The 17975-nt window shown below is 52.8% G+C and overlaps 1 protein-coding gene across 1 annotated transcript in view; it reads left to right on the top strand.

The window, feature by feature from the left end:
* KATNIP (katanin interacting protein) overlaps positions 1-17975 on the top strand; it is a 195188-nt gene that overhangs the window by 36275 nt on the left and 140938 nt on the right. The window contains exon 4 of the mRNA XM_086692622.1: positions 14845-14921. Within this exon, the coding sequence (XP_086548748.1) occupies positions 14845-14921 (77 nt within the window). The remainder of the gene's footprint in view (positions 1-14844; positions 14922-17975) is intronic.

Raw genomic sequence — 17975 nt, 5'->3', positions numbered from 1 at the left:
CCCGCTCCTGCCCTGTCTCTCTCTCTACTCTCTCTCTCTCTCTCTGTCAAAAATCAATATTAAAAAAAATTAAAAAAAAAAAAAAGATTGGTTAATTCCTGAAATGGGAAGGAGTGGCAGCAGCTTTTAGGGGGAAGACCAGGAATTCAGCTTAAAACCTGTTAAGACCTTGAGCAGGCAGCTGGATATGAGAATCTGGAATTCAAGGGGAAAGCCATGTCAAGCTTCCTCCGTCTGGAATATGGAACCATTGATTTGTTTTTGCTTTTTTTTTCTTTTTTGAGAAGGGAAGTAGGGTGGGTGGAGGTCATTAGTTACACAAATAATGCTTGAAAACAAGTTCCTTAAGAAAATTATTTTCAGCCTTCTAGATAAGGCTCACATCCCTTTTGCCAATTCCCACCCCTCCCTACTCCCGGCCTCCCCCTCGACTGTCACTGCTGTCAGGAGCTTGGCATGCGTGCATCCTTCCAGACCTTTCTTTGTGCCTCTGTATACCCAAGGATATCTGTAAAAACTACATGTCGTATTTTGGGAGTGTATGTATTTTAACGAAATGGTGCCATCATGAATGGGTTCTTCAGCGATGTGCTTTCGTGTCTCGTAACCTGCCCATCCTTCCTGAACTGTGTCTGGGAGAGTTCCATTCTTGGTGTTACAAATACACTTGATCTTAGCCAAAAGGCCGAGAAGCGATCTTGGTGTTACAAATAAACCTAGGTCTTTTTTTGTTGTTGTTGTTACAGTATGCTATGGCCAGACTGTGGGTTATTCAGCCAGTTTTCCAGTGGGAGGGCTTTAGCGTTTTGTACATTCTTCCTCGGACACCTGTGTCTTTCCGGAGGCTTCCTAGGAGTGACATGGCTGGGTCTGAGTAGATGGAGGCCATGTGGGATTCTGTCCGGTCTTGTTTCGGTCATACTGCCCCCCCATAGGCCTCCATCTGACTTGCCAGCCTCCGCGGGTTTTAATGAAGGGAGCCACAGAGATCTGTGTGGCGGGCCGTGGGTTGTCGGGAGCGGGGAGGAAGCCGAGAGACCGTGGAATCTGTGGGCTGCTGTTCCACTCTTAGAACCCGCCTTGGGGATGGGGACACGGGTTCCTTTAGGGGCTGCAACAGACACTCCCCGCCCCTTCCTTTCCTCCTGCACAGATGAATTCCCCTCTCTCCTGCAGCCTGCAAGCCTGGCTTCTTCCCTGCCAGCCAGTTTCTATTCCTAGACTTCCTCACCAGCTTGAAGCCATCCCCTTTTGACAAACACACCGGCCGAGACATTATAAAAACGCTATTTTTATTAGAGCAGACCAACTCCTCTATCAGCGGGCCTCTTACTCCGCCACCGGCCTGCCAGCGTTCTTGCCTGCCCTCCCCCCCCCCCCCCCCGCCCCGCGACAATGCGTCCAAGGGTTTGTGATTGTCACCAGCCCGGCGCCTGTTCTGAGGGTGCGATAGCAGCCCCTCTCTGGAGGCAGACCAGATCCTACACCCAGCTGCTCTCCCCAGAAAGAGTTTAGCTCCGCCACAGCCCACGCGGGAAAGGGAAAGTTGCGTCCTTAAAAGAGTTACGTCATCTTTCCTTTGCGTGGATTTCAGGTGGGTGTTGACTGGGGTATAGGACGCCTTCGGGGTTAGCTCGGGGAGCTGGGGCTGGGGTCCACCGTGAGTTCAGATGTTGTGCCGTCAGAGCTAGAAACTTCTGAAGATGTCTCATGAACGTCGTCTCAACTGCTAATGTTATCGAGCACGTGTTATAAGCCAGGCCGAATCCTGAACAGTTTATGTTCGTAAGGTGGCTGCTTTTAATCGCCGTGCCCATTTCTGGTGTTGTTTTTTTTTTTTTTTATCGAGATCGAATTCCCATGCCACAGAATTTACCATTTTGAAGTGTATACTTCGGTGGTGGTGAGCCTATTCATAGTGCCGTGAGGGCCTCACCACTGCTGAATTCCAAAGCACGTCTGTCACCCCAGATAGAAACCCTGTACCTGTTAGCGGTGACTCCCTCTGCCTGCTTCCCCCAGGCCCTGGTGACTATTGACCTACTTTCGGTCTCTATGGGTTGGCCTCTTCTGGACGTTTCATATACACGTGTGGCTCCTTTCACGAAGCATAATGTTTTCGGGGTCCGTCCATGCTGGGGTACGTTTCAGTACCTTGGATCCTTTCGGGGACCTGAGCACGTGAGGTGGTAGGGCTATCCCGCACCTGCTGTCTCTCCATTCATCCCTTGAAGGACAAGCCGGCTTGCTTCCACTTTTTGGCTGGTATGAACTATGCCACTAGCCCATCATCCCAGTTTGACGGCCGAGGAAACTCAGCCACGAATACCGTTTCCCACTCGCACAAGCAGGATGGGATTCCTACCCAGGCATCCGGCTCCACAGCCGAGTCCCGACCATCCCTCTTGGCCGCTCAGCCGCGGAACGAAGACCCAGGACTGAGGGGCCTATGTCGCACACCCCCATGGCCACCATACTTGAGAATTAAAAATTGGGTCCTGTGGTGCGAGGAATCCATCATGCTTTTGGGGACTCGGGTCTGTCTGACTTTCATTCGGGACCATGTGGGCAGGAGTCCTGGCTGAGTCATGATTGTCCATATCATCCAAAATGCATTTATCCACGTCCTCTGATGTAACAACCCTCAGCCCCGGGAGGAGAGATGCGCTGTCTTGGTCCCCTGGAGAGCAGACTCTGGGAAGGAAGATGTGTGGCAGGAGGCTGGCTGGAGAGAGTTCTCTGGAACAGCACCTGTGGATGACGAGGGACGTGGGGCTGAGCAGAGGGAGGGGTCGAATGGTGATGCAGGCCTAGGTAATCCCACAGGGAGCTCTGGGGATGGGTGGTGCTTCAGAGAGTCCCCAGTTCAAGCAAGGAGCCTGGGTCTGTGGACCCTTGGCATCAGCCCAGCATAACCTGGCTTTTTCCCTGGGAAGGGACCAGCCGTGAGCTGCTAGCCATCACCGGTCCCCGTACCTGGATGTGAATGAGTCATCTGGGCTGCGTCCACAGCGGCTTGAATAAGGGCTGCGACAGAGAGCAGTCCATGAGGAGGCGTCAGGGACACCGCTGAGGGAGGGCGTAACCCTTCCCGGGATGGGGGTGGGGTGGGGAGCAGGGACGAAGGGGCATCTTCGCTGTGCCATGAAGCCTTGAGCCCCAAACCCTTATACCCAACTGCCAGCCCATGAATGGCTCCTCTTGGGTCCTCAGCGTCTCCACACAGCTGCCCCAAGCCAAAGTCAGCCCTTCTCCCCGCCAGCTTTCACCTCCCCAAGAATGACGGCGCCGCCCTTCCCATCACACAGGCTGGAAACTGCAGAGCCTTCGATACCTTCCCCTCCCCGCAATCCTTTTTCCAGCCCATCGCCAAGTCCCGTACCTTTCCCCTTGAAAACATCTTCCCCTTGAAAATATCTTCCCCTCACATCCTCCATGTTGCTGACACCTCTTGTCTGAACCCCCACCGCAGACTCCTACCTGCTCCCGGCACCTGCTCTGGGCCACCTCCAACCTCTCATTCCAATGTCGCCCCCTCTGCCCCAGTAACCTGATGTGGCTCCCCAGTGGTCCGGGGTCGAGGGCAAAACTCCTTGCTGTGGGCCCCGTGGCTTTGGTGGTCCGGCCCCTCGGCCCTGTGTCATCCTCTGCTCCCCTTCCCCTGGGTCCAGCCCCTCAGAGCTTCCTTGTCCCTCCTGCTCTTTGTGCCTTCTTGTCACATGGCCATCACGTGTGTGTCCACTTTGCTTGGAGCACACTCCCATCTCCCCCCTCCCCAAATTAACTTGTTTGTCCCTCATATTTGGGTTCTGTGTTGCCTCCCCCTTGAGGCCTCAGCTGACCTCCCTGCCGTAGTCCCGTGTCCCCTGTAAAGCTCAAGGTGACTGAAATGGTAGACAGCGTACATTTGGTGGTGGGCTCATTTGTTGAGGATCAGCCCCCCTCACTACACTGTCAGGTCTGTAAGGCAAGGGGACTTGTCCTGGCCGGGGCTGGGAGGTGCTCAGTAAGCCTGAAAGATGCAAACCTGAGGAACGGAAGGAGGGGGGACATGGGGAGAGAGAGAAGGAAGAAACTGATCACGCTCCCGTGTGGTCGGGGAGGGGATGGGGGGAGGGAGCTAACACGAACTGCTTCCTTTATATTCCAGAACTTAAAAAAAAAAATGTTTAATGTTTATTTTTTGAGGCGGGGAGGGAAGTGTCAGGGAGGGGCAGAGAGAGAGGGAGACACAGAATCGGAGGCAGGCTCCAGGCTCCAAGCTGTCAGCACAGAGCCCGACGTGGGGCTCGAACTCACAGACTGTGAGATCGTGACCTCAGCCGAAGTCGGACGCTTCACCGACTGAACCACCCAAGTGCCTCTATATTCCAAAACTTTTAACTGTAGCATGTGAGGGGACATGGAATTTGGGCCTCCCAGCCCACTGTGCTGCCCCAGGCTTGAGCATGAGGTTTCCCTGCCCACTTCCCCCCCCCTCCCCACCCCCTGCCAGCACCTGTCACGGGCACTGTGGGCTTTGCCCTTCACTAGCCTAAAGCAGACCTGGAATGTCAGACCCCCCTGGGATCAAACCAAGGTGCTCTGAGCGTTCTCCATCCCAACCCCAAGATAAGCTCCCTGTTTCCTGCCTGGATGCCCTTCCTGGCCCTCTCCTGCCCTCCCCCATCCACCTACCATTCAGTGCTGTATCCTCTCCTCTGTAGAGACTGCCCAGCCCCGAGTGATGCCAGGCATTCCTCACTCTACCCACCGGCCCCTGGCATCTGTGCCTCCCCTTTGTGGCACTTACCCCACGGCATTCAAGCAGTTGTCTTTCAGTGGCCGCCCCGCTAAGTTCTTGGACAGGGATCTTGTCTTCCTGCTTCCCTTTCCTTCTTTTCTTTCTGTTCCTTCCTTCCCACAACACTCTGTGAGCTCCTTGTGGGTGCCAGGCACTGGTCTGGGGCTGAGAGGTACAACGGTGAGTGTGGGCCCGGGCCCTACCCTCCCGGGAGGGGAGAAAACTGCCACTTTGAGGCAGCCGGGAAGGCCTGGGCAGGCAGGAGAGGCCCCAGGAAGGGCCACACAGGCCCACAAGCAAGGAGGAAAACTTCTAGCAGGAGCTTGGCTTCTGAGAAACTGCCAGAAGGACTATTAGGCGGAGGTGGGGGGCAAGGGAGGTGGGAATGAGGTCAGGGAGGGTGGTGAAGCCAGACCCCATTCGTCTCTGTCTCTGGCGCGCAGTGTTCAACCCGTAGGAGAAGCTCAAGGAATATTTGTTGAATAAATAGGAAGGGGCCCCTGAGTGCTCCCCCCTCTTCAGGGGGTTGGGGGCTGCTTCTGGCTGAGCGGTGAGCGTCCTTTCTCGCAACCCAACCCGGGGATGGATGGACCCTGTGGGAGGTTCGTTCCCTTAGAAGGAAAAGTTCTCCGAAGCAAATCGAGTGGTGGCAGCAGAGATTGGAGAAGAGAAGATCCCGGCTAGGCTGCCTGTCTCCTCCCAGCAGGCCAAGGGGCCTGTCCTTCCTGACTGGGAGGCTCTCACGGCTAACAGCTGCCCGAGTCAGTTTAGCACAAGCCCAGGAGTGCGAAAGCAGGCGGGCCTCTTTTCTTCCCTTGATGCGTCCAGAGGTACCGCCAGCCTCAGCCCCCTCCAGAGCTCTCCCGAGGAAGGAGGGTGGGAGCAGCCTCAGCCCATCCTGGCTCCCTTAAAACCTAGGTGCCCTCAAACATGCCATCACGCTCCCACCTCAGGGCCTTTGCACTTGCTGTTCCTGACACCTGGAAAACCCCTTTGTCCAGATCCCCACACTTTCTCTTTCACTCCCTTCAGCCTTCTCTTGAAGGTTGCCTTGCCAGAGGCCTATCTCTGGCCCCCTGGCTAAAATAGCACCTTCCCCCTGACCCCCTCCCCCATTCGCCTGCCCTTCTCTGCCTTTCACTCTCCACAGCACTTAGCTTAGCACCATCCGACACACTACCTCTTTCTTTCTTTCTTTCTTTTTTTTTTATTGCTTGTCTCCTCTCATTAGAATGTAACAGCAGAGACTTTGATGTGCTCCCTGTGTGTCTCCAGAATAGGCGTTCGATAAATATTGAGCGAGCAAATGAATTTGTAAAATGAGGTCAGTGCCGTCCACCTTGCAGGGCTGTGGGGAGATTCCCAGCGTGTGGCTTGTATGCTTCCACGGCTCTGTAGGTGGCTCGTAAACCATGTGCTATTTTAGTAGGTCCGTATTTATGTCTGCCTTCTATTTATGGCAAGTGATACTGATTTTCCGTTTATGGCATTAATATAAAGTTTCCTTTTTAAAGTAAACTCACTCAAGATTAAAAAGAGAAAACCTGGATTTGCCGGCCTGAAAGACAGTTTATGACACACGTTGCAGTCTTACGAGAACACTTCTCGGAGAATTAAAAAGACATGTTCATTATTTTCTAGCAGATACGTACGGGGATATTTATTTAGATAGGCATGTAAGGAAAGCATTTTTACAAAGATACGACTTATTGTGTCCTGGAGTCCTGGAGGAAATCCTGGATTCTGGATCTGCCCTAACGTTCTACAAACCCTGGAACCAAGGATAAAATCTCCGGGTGCGTATTGGTACCGTATGATTGGTACCAATCAGGAATGGTACATAGCAGGTTAGTGACGTGATAAATGTAAGTCCAAGGTGTTTGAGAAATAACCCAAACTCTTCCTTTGATTATCCATCTGGTGTGTGTGTAGCTTGTGATTTTGTTACCCGGTCTCCCCAGGGCATGAGAAACTCAAATCTTTGTTGCGGTGCCTTGCCGTATTTCGTTCCACCCCTAGGGGGCAGTATCAGCCGTTGCTTTAGGCTTCTTTTGTAGCCTCCTGAATGCAGAGCATTTTGGGTTCCTGTTTTGAGGATAGGAGGTCACCTGTTATGTTAGCAAGAACAGTACAAAGGAAGCTCAGACCTATACTTTTCCATTCAAGTAATATGCATTAAGGACTCACTACTATACAACATAGGGACATAAAGAACAGAATCACTAGGAGAACGGAGGAGTTGGTACTGGGCTGGGTTTTGAAGGGAGAATAGGAGTTTTGTACTCTGAGATACATTTGGATCATCTCTTACTGTGGGTCATCATCGGGCACATTCCTTAAGGTATCATTTGAATCCTCTAACTAAACACTTCTCTGAGCCCTAGGTGAGACCTGGGATTTAGACAGCCCTGAGTATTGGCTCTACCATTGTGCCACCCAGAATTCCCTCAGGGGTAAATCTTTCTCTCTCTCTCTCTCTCTCTCTCTAGCTCTCTCTCTCTCTCTCTCTCGCCTCCCCACCCCTCCACTTCAAACTGGCTCCAGTTAAGAAAGAAATGTGACTAAAAAGTCCAATGTAGGGCTGGCTTCAGGCATGGCTGGATACGGGGGATTAAACACGGTTAAGAGGATCTAGTTTCTATGTGGTCTCTTTCTGTCCTCAATTCGGCTGCCCGTGTTGCTGTCACCCTTGGACAGCTCTCTCCATGGAACATATAAGGATGTTCACAAGGGTGAACCTAATCAGTTGACAACAATGACTCCTTCCCTGGTAGCTCTGTGCTCCTATCAGCTAATAATTCCAGGGCAAGAGGCCCAGGGACTTTTCCAGCCGATTCAGCCAATCCCTTAGTTGAGTCTGTTGGCCTGGCTTGGGACGCACGCCTAGCCCTGAGCCGATCACATGGCCAGGGAGATGGAATACCCTGATTGGCCCGGCCTAGGTCACATGTCCACCAAGGGGGTGCTGTTTCCACCCACACCGCGTGGATGGGGAGTGGAGGAGAGGTGGTTTCCCAGAGGAAGATCGAGGTGTTGTAACCAGAAGGAAATGAATAGATGCTGAGCTGACACAGACAACAGATGTGCATTAGCTCCACTTAGACACTTTGTGGCCATTAGGCAATTTGCCCCAGCATTCAGAGCCTCAGTTTCCTCCTCTGTAAAATGGGCATAGCGTTACTGACCATAGCATTATTGCAGACACCCACAATAAGCACCCGCAGAGAGCATAATAAATGGCAGCTAAGGCTGCCCGCAGAGCGAGGCCCCAGTAACCTGGAGCATGGGCTTGCCTCCTAAATTGTCCCTGGGGTGCGACAGGAGCCTTGCGGGGGGGGGGGGGGGGGCGGGGAGAGGAGGCACGGTGGGGGAGGTGGAGGAACTCAGGTGTGTGAAAGTGCTCTAGGAACCCTGCCGTGCCCCCAGACACAGTGTTTTCACAGCCTCATTATGAAACCCTCCAAAGTGATTGTTCTCTGCTGGGACCTGACACCAGCAAGGCTAGGTCCCCAACATTTGGGAGCCCTGGAAACCAACTCCACCACTCTCAGCTGCTTGTTAATGCAGCGGGTACTGGCGCTTGCTAAATCACCCCTGTTCAGAAAGAATTCCAATATCCCGGCCGCAGAGGAATCTGTGATCCCTGAAATACAGACGCGGCCGAGCACCTTTAAACATAACTGATTCTTGGCATTTCTTTCCAATTCCATTTTTTCCCCCCAAAGAGAATTAATAGTATGGCCACCGATAAGATTCTGCACTGTCTCCAGGGCCAGCATCAGGGATAAAGACGATGAGGCTCATAGTAGTGGCAGTGACACTTTGCTTCTGTGTCACGTCCAAACTCCTCAGACCCTTAGCCGTAGTTAACTCGCACATCCTGGGCACCTACCTCTTATCAGACCCAACTTCTGGCCAGTCCGCGAACACGTCAAGCTTTTTCAGACCTTTGCCCAGTGCCGCTGCTGTTGCTTGGAATGCCTTTCCCTTTCCTTGTGACCCAGGAAATGTTTCAACTTTAAAATCCCAGCTCATGTGTCTCCTTATTTATTCACTCATTCAACCAGTATTTATTTATTTATTTAATGTTTATTTATTTTGAGAGAGAGACAGAGACAGAGCATGAGCAGGGGAGGGTCAGAGAGAGAGGGAAACGCAGAATCCGAAGCAGGCTCCAGTCTCCGAGCTGTTGGCACAGAGCCCGACGCGGGGCTCGAACTCACGGACCAGGAGATCACGGCCTAAGCCGAAGTTGGACACCCAACCGACTGAGCCACCCAGGCGCTCCATAATGTTTATTTATTTTTGAGAGAGACAGAGACAGAGCACGAGCGGGGGAGGGTCAGAGAGAGAGGGAGACACAGAACCCAAAGCAGGCTCCCGGCTCCAAGCTGTCGGCACAGAGACCGATGCAGGGCTCGAACTTACAGACCGCGAGATCATGACCCAAGCCAAAGTTGGATGCTTAACCGACTGAGCCACCCAGGCGCCCCTCAACCAGTATTTAGTGAGGGCGAAGTGTGTGCCAAGCACTGTCCTGGTGGCTTGGAATACACAAGCGATCGAAACAGACCCAGTCCGCCTTCATGGAATCAATACCTAAAAGGTGTAATAAACAAGATAAAATAGTGTGTTAGTGGGGCTTGGGAGTGGGGGTGTGAAGCACAGCTCACAATTATAAACAGGGTGGCCAGGGAGACAGGAGGAGGTAAGATGTGAGGCAAGCCTCGAAGGGCGTGAGCAGCCTGGGTACTTACCTGGGAGAAGAGTACCCCACGCCTGGGGAGGGGGCCAGGGCACTGGTGAGTCGAAGGCCCTGAGGAGGGAGCGTGCTGAGCGTCAAGGGTACTGGAATGGGGAGGAGGGGTAGAGCAGTAGGAGGTGGGTCAGACACGTGAGCGGAGGCCTGGTGGCCTCGGAGACCCATGCAGAGTCTGGAGCAGAGGAGTGGCATGATTGGACTCAGCTTTCAGCAGCACCCCTTGGCTGTGGCAGGGAGAGCAGACTGCAGGGGTGAGGGCAGGAGCGGGAGGCCAGGGAGGGCGAGCTGAACCAGGGTGGTGGCCGGGAGGTGGAGAGAAGTGGTCAGGTTTGGGGCTTCCTACTGTTTCTCTGTGGAGCCTGGGGCCTGGCCATGCCCTTGGGAGCCTTCTCAGGTCCCTCCTTCAAAACCTTGGCATCCCATTTTATACATTTTGTTACGATCGTTTGTCTCCCTTTTGGGGGCTCAGATGCCTTTGGTAATCTGATGAAAATTATGGGCTTTCTTCCCAGAATACCCTTGTGCACTCAACTGAATACATGTTCCTAGAACCCCCTGCACATCCCCGCTGTTAGGGGCCCCTGGCTAGTGCGTGTTCCCCGGACGCGGTGCACAGTAGGACCACACAGTGCGGGTCCCTGACTGGCCGTCGGGTGCAGCTGATAGGCGAGCACACACAGTGGGTCCAAGCTTTTGTCAAACCCTCATTGCATATGTAACAGCCACGCAGTGAGCACTTATAAATGTTTGCTGAAAAACAGCGATGATAAACTTGGCACTTTGCAAGGTCCTCACACCTCCGCGAGGCGCCTTGGATGCAAATGCCTCCATTTTAGAGCCGGACGAATAAAGCCTCGGCAAAGCGAAGTGCACGGCACGGGGTGGGGGGGAGTCAGCATCTGGTGTCTGACCAGGGCTGCAGTGAGGGTGAGCCATGGTGGCGCTCGGTCAGCCTTAGCGGCGATCGTCCTAGAGCTGCATGCTGGGAGGCTGCGACTGTGCCCCAGACTTGATCGTCCGGCTGTGGAATCAATAAGAAGGATCCTGAAACACTCCTGCTTGTCTCCTAGTTGATCCTCAGAGCAGCCCTGGGAGGTAGATAGTATTATCCCCCTTTTACAGACGCGGCAACTGAGGCTCCCCAAAGGTAGGTAGCAGAGTTCAGGGCTCACCCCCCAAAGTCTCCAAATCCCCAGATAATTAGTGAGCAACATACATAGTTAAATGCTAACAACTTAGCACTTAATTATGTACTGTTTCTCACTGTATTGTATGTAATTTAACGCTAATTGCAGGGTTTCAGAACGAGCTGCAGGGAGCGGGGGCGAGGGTGGCAAGGGAAGGCTTCGGGGAGACTTTGGGAACTCAGCTGGGCTCTGGAGAGGACAGGGGTGGATTTCTGCATAAGGGAGTAGAATGAAAAAGGTCGCAGGGTAGGAATGAACATGGATGGGGAGTAGCCTGAGATAGTGCTCCTTAGATAATGGAGCTCCACGAATGTAAACGTAACTAATAGTCACAGAGAAAGTTCTCTTGTTTGTTTGTTTTTTCAAAGTTTATTTATTTTGAGAGACAGAGTGCGAGTGGGGGAGGGGCAGAGAGAGGGGAGAGAATTCGAGACAGGCTCTGCAGGGAGTGGGGGGGCTTGATCCCACGAACTGTGAGATCATGACCTGAGCCGAAATCAGGAGTTGGCTGCTCAACCGACTGAGCCACCCAGGTGTCCCAGTGTTTATTTTTGAGAGAGAGAGAGAGAGAGAGAGCGCGTGCGCGCAAGCCAGGGAGGGGCAGAGAGAGAGAGGGGGAAGGAGGATCCGAAATCAGCTCTGTTGCGACGACAGCAGAGAGCCCAATGTGGGGCTCGGACTCATGAACCGCGACCTCACGTCCTGAGCCAAAGTCGGCTGCTTAACGGACTGAGCCACCCAGGAGCCCCTCCCTGAGAACATTCTAAATGCTGGAACTGGACTAAGCCCTTTCCACTGCTCCTGTTTGCCACCCATGTTTAACCCTACGCAAGAAACAAAAAGGCAACCACACAGGTATTGTTATTACTTCCATTTTAACAGGGGAGTAAACTGATGGCAATGCGGGGACCCCGCGCGGGGCCTGGTCTCCAAGCTCCTGTTCTTCCCGGCTCAAGTTCAGAGACCTTCCGATTAGAGGTGGTCTGGGCTTGGGCCTTGCTTCTCCACGTGGGCCCCAGAGCATTGCCTGGGGGCTGGTTAGAAATGCAGCCTTGGGCCCTCCCCAGTCCTACCGAGTCAGAACCCGCGAGTCAGAGTTTCTCCGCAGTCCCCGGGTGATTGATAGGCAGATCAGTTAGCATTTGAGAAGCATGGGGCTGGTGAGAAGTTTGGCTGGACACGTTCAAGTCTTTGTGAGGACCTCTCTCTCCTGGCAGAGGCAAATAAATGCATTCCCGGAGGGTTTGAGGTGAAGGCCCCGGGCAGCCCATCCCACGCTGAGATCTCTTTGTCATCTCGCATTTCATCTTAAAATGTCATTGACTGTTCATTCCACACCATAGTACATCAGTGGTCATTTTGATATTTCAAAATGGTTATGTAAATTGCCACGGAGTAGGATGCGTGTTCCGGGAAGATGCATGAGATGGGTTTCTTTGTATCGTAAATGGGGTAATAATAACCACTTCCAGGCCTCCTTCAAAGATCAAAGGAGAATCATGTGTATGGAAACGCTCGTGAACTGTCTGCCTCAGACCTGTGTTATTCTGGAAGGGAGGGAGAAATCCTCCCCAGACCCGTTGTCCTGCAACCCGCTCTCTGAGGGCTGAGGGTGTACGAGTGTTTCTCCCTTTCAGGACAAGGCAGGGCTGGGTCCCAGAGAGGACAAAGGACCCTGTCTGGGCATCTCAGGAAGCCAGGGAAATAAGAGAATGGGGTCAGCTATTGCTAGTTTGTTTATTTAAATTCCTTATTAGCCCCCACTTCCTGATTGGCCAGATGAGCAAGCAGGAAAACCCGGGTAAAACTCAAGAGGTTTCAGGGACATCAGAACAGGAAAGAAGATGGGAGATGAGGAGGACTTCATCCTGTCCCCGGGTGGACCTCGAGAGAGGGGGGTGTGGTGGGGGTGACAGAGAAGAGGTCCGACTTCAGCTCAGGTCACGATCTCACCGTTCGTGAGTTTGAGCCCCGTGTCGGGCTCTCTGCTGTCAGTGCAGAGCCGGCTTCTGATTATTTGTCCCCCCCTCTCTCTAACTGCCCCTCCCCTGCTTGTGCTCACACTCTGTCTCTCGCTCGCTCTCTCTGTGTGTCTCAAAAATAAATAAACTTTTTTTTTTTTTTAAAGAAAGGAAAAAGGACAAGAAAGGGGGATCGGACTGTCAGCCCTGGACCAGGAGTGACCTTGGGTTCCCTGAAAATGTCCTCTTTCCTCTGGAAAGAGAAAATGGAGGAGGGAGACACAGAAGGGTGACACGGACAGAGACAGTGACCATCCCCAACTGGGGCCAAGGGGGAAGGAAGTCAGACAAGGCATCGGAGGGGAGGGAGGCTCATTTACAGCTGCAGAAGCTGAAGGAGGAGAATCTGGGGACGATGGGAGGGGGATGGTCAGCAGTCCCCCCTGGCCCAGAGCAGCTAGGAAGGATGAATGTGGGAAGAGCTATTATATTTGGTTAAGGAGGTTATGGGTCAGCTGTGGATAGGGTTGTGGGAGAATAATGGTGTTGAAGCCAGCTTTTGAGAAGAAGAGAATGATGGGGATTTTCTCTTCTCCCCATGGTCCTAGTTAGGATTTTCACACAAATTGCATTTCTATTACAAATGTCTTACTTGCCATTTAAAACTTAATCCATGTAACTTGTGACTAGAACCAAGCTGATACTACCTCTCTAATCCATCCCTTGGCAAAAAAAGTTATTTAAGAAACGTAGAAAATGGCAAAGCGTTGTTTACAGGATGATCCTATTTTTGTTTGAAAGAATGTCTGTAGGGGCGCCTGGGTGGCTCAGTCGGTTGGGCATCCGACTTTGGCCCAGGTCAGGATCTCGTGGTCTGTGAGTTCGAGCCCCACGTCGGGCTCTGTGCTGACAGCTCGGAGCCTGGAGCCTGCTTCGGATTCTGTGTTTCCCTCTCTCTCTCTGCACCTCCCCAGCTCACGCTCACTCTGTCTCTGTCAAAAATAAATAAACTTAAAAAAAATTAAAAAAAAAAGAACGTCTGTGTTTGCATGTGTATTTTATAAATATGTATATATACGTATATTCTAAAGAAAAACATCTAAGGGTATATGTATCAAATTATAATGGGGGTTTTACTGGCATATACATATGTCACTTTAAATATGTGTAGTTTATTTTACCTGAATTATCCTTCCATAAAGCTGTAAAAAATTGTAATAGAGGTTATCTCTAATGGTCAGATTGTGGTATATATGACATAATTCTTTTGGCTGCACATGACAGAAACTCAGCAGAAACTTCTCAAGCAATAGCTGAATTGTCCAGATACTTGTTCATACATGAGTGGACCCAGGGTCTCAGGTTATGACATTAGGGATCTCCTTTCCATCTCTCACGCCTGCTGTCTCCCCCATTGACCTCGTTCTCAGACAGTTCCAGGCCTGAGAACTGTGTCTCAGCAGCCTGGCACCCCCGTGGAAAGAAAACAGCTTTTCCCCGAAGAGTATCCGCAACGTCCCAGAGCTGACTTTCGAGCACCCGACATGGGCCCTGGCTCAGCCGCAGACCAAAGGAACTTCCAAGGGCATCTCTCCGGAAGCCAGTGAACTGAAAAAAGGGGCCGAAGGGTTCTCTGAAGGAAACCCAGAGTTCTGTTGCCTGAAAAGGGGGCATAAAACCACAAGTGTCTGCTCCTCAAGGAGCCTTCACTGTCTGGGTCCTATGTTTTTGTAGCGACTGGGTTTTTTTTTTTTTTTTAATAAGCGTGCGTTTCTCTTGCCGTGGCAAGAGAAAAATGAGATCCCTCCTGAAACAACGGATCTGGGGTACATCTGATTATGATCATTCAGATAAATAAATAATGAGTGTGGAGAAAACGGTAAAGCTCAAACCTAGTCCGATTTTAGAGGGCATGGGAGGGAAGGACAGTGTTGAGGCTGGGGACTCAGCCTCCTGCTTTCTGTAGACTGTTAGCTGTGGACGTGGAAGGCCCACCGGGCCATCAGGCGGTCTCTGGGGCTCTGGGTCGCCAGAGCGACGCGCCCAGAGAGCTGGGCCCTCGTCAAGCTCGCCTCTGCCTCTCGGCCTCTCCTGCCTCAGTAAATAATTCCCTGCATTCCGATATCACACTGCTCTGTTTCTTCCTTTCAGGGTTATACTAAGGACATGGTACCAGACTTTGATGAGAAACATGATGAGTATTTAATATTGCTTCAGCAGAGGAACCGGTAAGATAAAGCTGCTCAACGGCAGCCCCATAAAAACCCTATTTAGATTGCTTAACAGCACTTGGGCTCTGTTGCACGTAGGAATGGTATACAGTCACCCTCCACTCAGGGGCTTGGGATTTTAGCTGTAGTCCCAGCCCCCGGTTCTCCATCCGCCGATGTAATTGCATCTTTGAGCTGTAGCCAACCGCTCTCCCCGTAACTACCACCTCTCGCCTCCCCGCTCCTGTTCTGGAGGGAGGTGGCTTTGTCTCGAGAAGCCGGAACCCGGCAGGGCCTGGGCCTCAGTCACCTGAAGAGCCCAGTCTGTGATCCTACAGGCTTTGCCGGCCCCTTGAAACCTGAGCCTGTAATCCTGCCTCGTGAGATAAAGGTGGAGTCACCTTCCGTCTGTGTTTGAAGTTGGTCGATATGTCGTTGAAAGTTAAGTTCGTACTGATTTTGACTCTGGAGGGCTAGCTCCTGAAAAAAAAACCCACAGCGGTGGAGGCAGTGTTTAGTGACTGAGGGCAGAGCGGTCTGGTCCGGTTGGAAAGAGGTGTCCCGTCTTCAGCGCCCTCGCAGGGCCTGTGCAAGTTCATCAGGCCCCGGGCCTCGCGTTAGGCCGGATTCGCAAATTCAGATGCTAGGAGGGCGGGATGGCACTGAGCAAAACCAGCTCGGTGGAGGCCGTGGGCACCTGGAATTCTCACTCCCATGCTGCTCCGCTCAGGCCACCTGATGTGTGTGGGCACACGGGTCCAGGGGTCCGTATCCCCCGAGGTTGATGGAGAAGCTGGAAGTCTGGCTCTGTGTTGTGAAATCTCCTGAGTTTTAAAATGTTGGTAATGCACTCAGATTAAAACACAAAACAGGGGCGTCTGGGTAGCACAGTCGGTTGAGCGTTTCTGGCTCTTGTTTCTGGCTCAGCTTGGGATCCCAGGCTCATGGGATCAAGCCCCGTGTCGGGCTCTGCGCTGAGCGTGAAGCCTGGTTAAGATTTTCTCTTTCCCCTGCCCCTGCTCTGTTTGTACTCTCTCTCTCTCTCTTTCTCAAAAACAAAACAAAAAAAAAACCCCACAAAACAACTACAAGAATGCTACGGGCCCCTAAAACAGATCAGGCGTGAGTGAGGAGGTGGGGGCCCTGATCTGGGCGTTTGTGTTCTGGGAATGAACTTGGGGTCTTGCAGGCAGGAGAGCCTGGGGGTTGTCACCCTGCATGTGCATCCCGCCCTCATCTGGCTGGTGGGGCTCCCGGTGCTCATCAGGCAGGGCCCTGGTGGCATATTATATGCACAGGTTTAGTCCTTCATGTTCTATAGCTCAGCGTTCCTGCCCGCCGGCCCCTTTACTAACTTCTACCGAGTATCTCTAACAGTATCTAACAGATACTTCCCCAGTATCTCTAACAGCACCCACCCAAGTCGCCAGCTGCCCCCCAGTGAGGCAGTACGACCCTTAGTGGCAAACCCTTGAACGGATCAAGGCCCGAGGCACAGCCAGAAATGCCAGGCAGCGTCCCCTGTGCCCGGCTGCTCTCTGCTCGTCTGCCCAGCCCAGGGGCGACCGCAAACTACAATAGTGGGAGGCTTGTGCTCGTTAGCCCAACGTGGGTTTTTATCATCATTAATGCCATGGAGCAGGATGTTTGTATTCCATTGCTGGCAGACTGGATGGTGCCACTGAACATTTCGGTGATCGTTGGGTCACACACGCGTGACTCGCCCTGGGGGACAGGGTCGTGGTTTCTCAGGAGCACGTTGCTTCTCATTAACCGGCAGATTGCGATCAAAGAGGTACGAGCCGACAGCATGGAGGAGAGTATCCAGAGACAAGGTCGCGGCACAAAGGCAATGAAGAAACGTGTCCACGTGGAGTTGCCGTAAAACTGGGGGAACGTGTGGTCACCGACAGGGAGCTGGCTTGACGACAGGGACTCAGAAAGTAGAGCTGGAAACACGTCCAAAGGGAGGCACGAGGAGGGGGCGTCCCCCTGAGCTATCACCGGGCGTTGCTCTCGAGGCGCCTTTTCTGGGCTGCCACCTGCAGGCCAGGAACCTCGCCCCCATCATTGCATTTTATCCTCACTCTCCCCGATGAGGTGTGGGTGCAGCCATCGCACCCATTTTACAGAAAAGAAAGCCTGAGGCAACACCCCCCGGAAGTGGTGGGGCCGGGCTGTACTTTCAGATTCGCGTTCTGTCAGACGTGGTCATAAGTACTCAGCAGGAGAGAAACCTGCCGGGGTTGCCAGTTTCACCGCGAGGGGTTTTGCAGAAATAAACTGCAGTTTACTTGGGAGTCCGGTTCTATGACCCGATGGAGAACCAGTGTCTGGGCTTTATCCTGTGCATAGAGGGAGATGCAAACCCAGCCTGCTTATGCGGTTGCCTGTGACCTGAGAAAGGGCTGTGCGATCACTGGAGCAAGTCCCTAGGAGAGGCCGGCCCAGAACACAGCCGGTAGGATTTCGCCGAGTACCTTCTCGGTGCCTAGCACTGCCACCAGCGTGAAGGAGAACCCTGTGCTGAGGAGGGCACATGCTTTATAGTTAATGCTCCTGAGGTCCGAGGGACAGAAACCCAAGGTAAATGGACCTTAAACAATAAGGAAACTTACTGGCTCATGAAATTCATGAAATTAAAGAAGCCCAGGATAATACTTTGGCTTCAGGCACAGCTGTATCCAGGCACTCAGCTCATGTTGGAGGCATCTCAGGTCTGTACTTTCTTTACCAAGGCAGCCACTGGAGGCCCCACGCTGACATCCTGCCTCGAGAAGGAGAGAGCACTTCCTTCCTGATCATTCCGGCCGAAGTGCAGCCGAGGGCTCCAGCCCCAGCCCCGAGCCAGGCGTCCCCTGTGCCTATGAGATGCCATGGTCTCACTGGCCACTCCTCGGCTACCTCCTTAAGCTGGGTGGTGGAGTGAGTGAGCATCACCCACACCACACGGAGTAAGAGAAGGAACGGGGCAGTTGCCAGAGGGGATCTGAGGGGCTGGGTTTGGAAGGTGGGGGAGCGTAGCTGGCGAGGAAAAACGAACAGGTGTTCACCCCACAGCGCTTGCCCTTG

Source organism: Puma concolor, chromosome E3 (assembly GCF_028749965.1).
Source record: "Puma concolor isolate L17-30 chromosome E3, mPumCon1.1.hap2, whole genome shotgun sequence".
Taxonomy (NCBI): Eukaryota; Metazoa; Chordata; class Mammalia; order Carnivora; family Felidae; genus Puma; species Puma concolor.
Note: the sequence above shows the minus strand (reverse complement) of the source record. Positions and strands in the feature narration are given on the sequence as shown.